The sequence below is a fragment of the Apium graveolens genome, chromosome 10, assembly GCF_009905375.1.
Source record: "Apium graveolens cultivar Ventura chromosome 10, ASM990537v1, whole genome shotgun sequence".
Classification (NCBI taxonomy): Eukaryota; Viridiplantae; Streptophyta; class Magnoliopsida; order Apiales; family Apiaceae; genus Apium; species Apium graveolens.
In genome coordinates, this window is record NC_133656.1 from 228,504,041 (window position 1) to 228,511,449 (window position 7,409).

Sequence of the window (7,409 nt, forward strand, 5' to 3'; positions counted from 1 at the left end):
AAGAAATCAGTTTCCTACTATCTAGGACTCCAAAGTTCATTCTAATTATGAGACTTGCCCATCAAGTCTCCTATACCAAGTCCAATTCAAGGACTCCCAACATCTATATAAGGGGCCTCACCCCACAGATCAGAACTACGTTTTTTGGCTTGATTCTCTAATTCACAGAGATACGTAGGCATCTCGTAAAGACAGATCGAGCCACGAAACACGAGAGCAGCCATTAAAGGCCTTGAGCCCCCGAATCTTAGTACTAAATACAACAAATAATAATCTTAGTTTTTTATCCATAACACTGCTCTACATAAAAGCTTGGTATTCCAAATCTTGATTTTTGACCAAACCCTGTCTCTAAAGTAATTAAAGACTGATCTTTTGGATTTGTCAATTAGAGAAAGCAGACCAAGTTACTTGCTGGTGCCAATATCATTGTGAACCTGAAAAACATTTTAGTATTTCTTAGTTTACACAAAATATTTGGCAAGAAGCAGAGCAGTAAATAAAGCTGATTACATGTAACACAACAATCGCATTGCATCAGTAATGATTAATTCGAAAATACGATAAATTTATTAAACATTATTGAAACAATTTAAGCGTTTAAATGATTTTTCCACTAGTTCAAATGATTTTTTAAAAATTTATAGAATAACAAAAAAAAACTGATCAAAACTAGAAGTTATATAATATAAACATAGGCGTTTCATTTTATTCATGGTGACAGATATCTAGGAATAAGACAACTTTTTCTAACTAGCTATGAAATTTTCTAAACAATATTTACTGTCAAGGTTCCTGCTCCAAAACTTCTTGTAGTACTCTGCATAAGTAAATCCTCTGTACATAGCTTGGAATCCATCTTCAATCAGTTTCTTCGGAGCACTTATCATGGCACAATCATACGGGCAAAGGAAAGATGCTACGGACAGCCTTGCTTTATTGGAATTCACTACTGCTCGGTGGAACACACTTTTGTACTTCCCATTGCTCAGTGCCTGCAATTTTTCCGAATATTTTTCAATTCCTCCCTTCAAATCATTTTATCTAAAACTCTATGTTGAAACAAATTCATGTCAACATTATTAGGGAAGACCAGAGATTTTAGCTCAACACGGTAAAAACATGAGGGAAGTCATAGGTAGAATGTTGTAATAAAAAAATTGAACGGTATAAGAAGGAACAATGGAATACCTGAAGCTGATCACCGATATTAATGACAAATGCATTGGGATGGGGTTTGACGGCTAACCAGTGGCCGTCCTTGAGGACTTGAAGGCCTGAAACATCGAGGTCCTGAAGGAGAATGGTGAGAGCATTGGGGTCTGTATGTCCAGGCAAACCATAAGTAAGATCAGGCTGTGGGCATTCTGGATAATAGTTGATGGCCATATGTTGTCCTTGTTCTCCTAATACTTCTTTTATACAGTCCTTGTCTAAGCCTAGGCTCTCTGATATTGCTTCCTCCAATCTCAACCCTAATTCCCTTACTTCTTTGCAGTAATTGCTTACAATCTCCCTGCAAATTCATTGGAGTAAATCAATTTATTTGACATTACTTTGATTCTTAATCTCGCAAAATTAAGACGAAATTATGATAATTAAACACCCGTACATTTGACAGAAACGAATTAATTTGATGAAATTACCAACCTAACTAATATAGTTTGCATGATAATCATACACACGTTTGCAATATAACAAAATCACAAATGGATGCGCATAATTCTTATGCAAATTTACAATTACATTAGAATTATATTATGCATCCATATTACTCTTGTAAATGTAAATGTATCATGTGGTGAAAACTAGACTTTGATTCAGCTATGATATAATGTGAAAAATTACAAAGAAATTTATTAATATGATGGAAAAGTTATTTTCATGACCAAGTTTCGGTAATGGAGTTCTTGTTTCTTGTGTCGTGAAAGAAGTTCGGTTTTTGACGTGTATAATTAATTAAAAAGAATTTTTTTTAGGCTTTCAAGTTCTCCTCATCCACTGGCTAACGAGTATAGTATATTAAAAAACCTAGTCTAGTAAACTAGTAGCTACTTTTAGTTCTCCCGACGCCCAACTAGTGTGCTCGTTAGGAAATTTTAAAATAAATAATTTATAACTTAAATTGAATAAATGATTAATAAGTGATAAGTTGATAAAACTTATAACTTATTCGAGTATTTGAATAATTTAATTTATAAGTCATACTTTTTTATTTAAATAAATTAAAATAAATAATTTTTAAATATAATTATCTTAATACTTATATTTTAAATTAGATTAACATTTGAAAAATATATTTCAAAACAAAAATTGATTGAAAAAAAAAATAAAAAATAAGTTGAAAAAAAATACGTTTCAACTTATAAATTGGGTCGAAAAACACTCGTCAAGACTTATAAGTGAATAATAGGTTTGCCAAACAGGCCGGATAACATTTTTGTGTAGTTTGTGTAGTGTTTACTTGAATTGACTCAGTGTGATGATGTAAACAATGGCGAAATGGGATAACGTCACCACTCTCTGCCAACTCTCTGCCATGTGATGTGGTAACGAACATGAATATATTCGATATATGTAACATCAATCAGTTGTGTTGGGGTGTCTTTTTTATTATGGGACACCTATTCAATGTCAGTATGTCATCTTGTGCGTCGTTCTATTTCAAAGATCTGCATAAAATTGATGGGCAGAGACGGAGACCTCTCTTATGGTAAACTAGTACAGGGCTCGTCTACAGTTATATGACGGTACTGTCGAGCAATTAGACGTCAGCCCGTAGGAGATTGAATTAGCTTTTTAAGAAATTTTTGGATGAGTCGCGGTTGAATTCAGTACTGGAACAATAGAGAATAAATTTTAAATCAATTGAAATATCCAACCGTGCTCTAATAAAATTATATTTAATAAATAAACATTTTAATCAATTTTTGTTATACATCAACCGAAAATCTCCTTCAAATACCTTTGTCAAAATTAATGTTCTGAGACCAACTCGCTATTTGAAAAAAAATACGATCAAATATTAATGTTAAAGGTTTCATTTGATCAAATTTATAATTTAATTAGAAAAATTAAAATTAGTTAAAATTAAAAACTCACATATTAGATGAAAATAAAATCAACACGGTCGAAATTTTATTAGTGGTTAGTATGTTAGTTAAATATTATAATATAGTATAGATTAAATATTATAATATAGTATAGATTAGTATACATGGATCATGTGCCTATAATACATGACTATCATACTTGAATGAAAGTGCTATGAGTCTTTGTACCCGAGTCAATTGTATGTTGATAAATTTAATAAAAGTAGCTAGGATAAAATATCATAAAGTATCTTTTGGTCACAAATCACACCACAAATCCGTAGCTCTAACTAAAATTGCATAATATACTAATCGGCTGTATATGAACTAGGAAGCTGCATGATCACCTCCCCATTCAGATAATGCCGACTTGATAATAATATTTCTATAGATACGTGTCAACATTCACAACTCTCAAGTACTAGCCAAACTCATTTTTTTTTTCCAAACGCCACTCAGAGTATATCCAATAGGGGTGGACAATAAGTTTGCCAAACTTATGTGACATCTCACTCTTGGTTGTCAACGTATTGGAGTTAAGAGGTTATCAAAAAGTTGTCTATTAAGATTACCAAAACTTTGGCAACCTCTTGGCAACTTTCTAAATTAGCAAAAAATCATAAAAAGCATCCAAAGTATATATTATTCAACCCACTTTTATATTGAACTAAATATAAAATTAATATACCACATGAGCAACTTTTAAAGTTACTTAACTATTGGAGTAAGATTTTAATAAATGTTTTCAAAAATGACATGGATGTGAGAGACAATTAAAACATAATATATTTAATGATTTGTCATGGTTTAACAATTTTGTTAGTAACCTCTATTAAAGATGCTCTCGTAGAAGTCCCACGAGTCTCAAGTACACAACTCTATTTTGAGAGAAAAGAAGATTATGAGTTTGAAAACCTCACCAAATTTTTTGGTATAAAATTATGATGATAATTTTGTAAATGTATATAATTAACATTAACACACTTGTATTTTTATGAATACGAGCGTGTAATGTAAATTTAACTGACAACAATCATGCTTTATTTTGGAACCTCAAATGAATTATTGCTTTTTTTTAAAAGAACTCTTTTTTAAGTACGGTGGAGGACCTCCTACCGCAAAGTACTACTATATTATTATTGTTGGAAATTCTCAGCTTGAATTACTTAAATCATAAATATATTTACTTATATTTTAAACCCCCACTAACACTAAACATTTTACAAAAGAAATAAAACTAAAAAGGCATTTTACTACTTAAAATTATGGGCCAAAAAAGGGAAGAAAATACAGTACTTGTAACTATGTATCAGTATTATAAAAATAATTAATTGGGAAAAAAATCAGTTAAGATATTGATTTAGGATTAATTGTAAGAAAAATTGAATGCATTTTAATGTTTTAAATTATATTTAATTTTAATGTCCTTATTTTATTAGTAATTTATAAATTAATATATATTTGTCCTATTATACAAATTATAATTATTTAAATTTAAATGAAATTCTATTTTATAAACTATATAGTTTATTTGCAATATATAAATCAAGAAGAATACTTGATCATTTCAAAAAACGGATTGGTCACCTGTTTTGTAGAAATTTAATCGAGAATTAACCATTAAAATCGGGAATTGTTAGAATCATGGTACTTATAAATCTATTTTTATTTATTTATTTAACAATATATAAATTAGTGAAAATATCGACGATCTGTCTAACATAAGACGAAAATTTGTAAATTTCAGGTAAATAAAAAGGGTCATGTTTCCTGGGGCCAGATAAACTTTATCTAACACATAGGAATATCAAATTTATATATAAGGGTCCAGATTCAATCTTCTTTTTTTACGTTCCGCGAATATTAAATATCCGCAGAACATTAAAAATAAAAATTGAATCCAGTCCCTTAAAATATAGAGTTAAGGATTCTTGAGCAATGTATTAAATAAGACTTATAATTCAGCCCCTTGTATTAGGAATTAAAACCCATATATCAAATCACAATTTCAAGGCATTCTAAGCTAATTATTCACTTGGACATACAGTAAATTTCATTCAACCATCTTTAAAAAACATGCGATTAAATTGACTAATTAAGAACTCTAATTAAGGATGCTAACCTGAAAGAAAGAGGATGAGCAGGCCATTCTGGGGAGTATTTGTGAAGAGGATAGCAATGAAGCCTGAGATAATCTCTCCAATTGTTAATTGTTTCTTTCTTCACGTTAAAGCTAGTAGACAGTCTCGTAGTCTTTGTTGGATCATCCGAGTACAGTTTCATTTTCTCCTCTACTGGTAATTTGAAGAACTCCTTGGACACTTGTTGCATTTTTTCCATTGTTTCTCTCGCTACTCCATGATTAATCACCTAAACATAAAATCATTTTCACTTTACTTCATAATCACACATTAATTAGTCAACTACAAATTCTTTTTTGTACTTAACACCCGAACGATAAGGACACAGCTACGGGAGTGCGGGGATGGAAACGCAGATGCGGAATTTAACCTAGTAAAAATTATATGTTTTATGTAATGGGAGAGAAAATTAAAAACCTGGAAAAAGCCATATTGCTCGCAAGCATCGCCAATTTGTCGAGTGATGAGGTGTTTATCTTTGGTGCCCAAGTCAATTAAGGGAACATTTTCGCAATCTGAGACCTGGGAGAGACTAGGTCGATCAGACGCAGGACGGATGTAACTGGCAGGGAGGGTAGTATAAGATTGTCCACTGGAGATGACTTTTGCCTCCATGACTATTCTGGTTCTAGAGGGTGGGGGATCACACAAGAGTTTTGTTTAATGACGACAGCGTTGGGTGCTCTACTTTTCAAAGGATCTGTGTGTATATATATACAAGTTAGCCTTAGCTACCATCATGATCCGGTGATTATAAAATAGAAACTAGAACTAGAAAACATGCATGGTTACGTAATACAATTGATTGATTAGCCCTTTCAGTTATTGTCATCTTGCTTCCATCACATTTTCGACGTCATTATATTACGCAACATCACAGTTTTGGCCACCGTTCTTTCTTTTCATAATTTATTTGAGCTATTAGGTTCACTTGTTTATACGTATAATATATTTCCTCCGTTCCGTTTATATTGGCCACAATTTTATATTCATTTGTCCCAAAAATTTTGATTATATTTTTGTATCAAAACAAATTAAGTGTTATATATATAGTAATATTTTCCAAATATATTAAAATTTGAGGTTAAATTAAGTTATGTACTCCCTAGAGAATAATTAATAAAAGGAAATGATATTCAAAATATAACAAGCATGTCAGTGTACCGTAGATCCGTTCTGATTCAAAACCTTGTTTACGGATAAGATATTAGTAAAAAAATTCAATTTAAAATTCGATCATAAGTAGAGCGGATATGTATTTTGTAACATCTCACATCGATAAAATAAAAGTATTTTGAATCTTTATGGATACAAGTCAATAATTAATCGATACCAAATCGTTAGAATATACATTCGGTTGTCGAATTGGATGTTATAAATGATATCAGAGATATTCTCGACCGAAAGTGCAGAGGTACTTCCCCGGTTCTGTATGTGTATTTGTGGATTCGACAAGGACGTCTATCCAATAAGATGAGGTGTTTGTTACATCACAAATCGATAACAATAAGGATGTTTGAGGTTTTTACGGATACAAGTCAACTACTAATGGGTACTAAATCACTAATTTTTCTAATTGACAAGTGACGGGTTTTTGGGTCCGGTATGAATTCAGTTGTGGATTTTGACCCGATTTTCGATAAACGCTAGTGATTTGACCCGGGTTGTCACAAATGGTATCAAAGCCAACTCCCAAAATCTTGATGCATTAGGTTGCCGAAGGTAGGGACACGAAGACTACTGGTATTATCCCACAATGGATAGAAATGTCCGATCTTGGTCACATGGGCTATCCGTTCAGGCCTGACGAAGATGTCAGGAGTTTAGGGGGAGAGTTTGCAAAATCCCAGTCACACATCGAGGATATTTCAAACTTTTGTTCAATTTAAAATGTAAAGTACTGCTACTATGTGCACGAACAAATCATGATCTTTTGACTTTTGAGGGACTGTGGTGAGCTTGTTGTTTACCCAAGTTGGCTACATTTCGCCTCATGGGCTTCTGCTTATTTTGGACTTGGAATTAGGATTTGACCCGATTTTTGAAAAGGACTCGGGATTTGATCGGCGTTGTCACATATTTTGGAGGCATATGGTGGGCTTATTGTTTCCTCAAGTTGGTTGCATTTGGTTTATTTCGGACGCGAGTTATCGATACGATTTGGGACTTATATTAA

At 32.1% G+C, this 7,409-nt stretch overlaps 1 protein-coding gene across 1 annotated transcript; it reads right to left on the reverse strand.

Moving 5' to 3' along the window:
- Nucleotides 1-663: 663 nt before the first annotated feature.
- Nucleotides 664-5,961, reverse strand: LOC141689040 (protein DOWNY MILDEW RESISTANCE 6). Its single transcript, XM_074493201.1, has 4 exons — nucleotides 5,651-5,961; nucleotides 5,215-5,462; nucleotides 1,192-1,516; nucleotides 664-995 (listed from the first exon to the last, which is right to left on the reverse strand). Exons 1-4 carry the CDS (start codon nucleotides 5,846-5,848, stop codon nucleotides 750-752), a joined length of 1,017 nt encoding a protein of 338 aa, XP_074349302.1. The 5' UTR covers nucleotides 5,849-5,961; the 3' UTR covers nucleotides 664-749.
- Nucleotides 5,962-7,409: the final 1,448 nt, after the last annotated feature.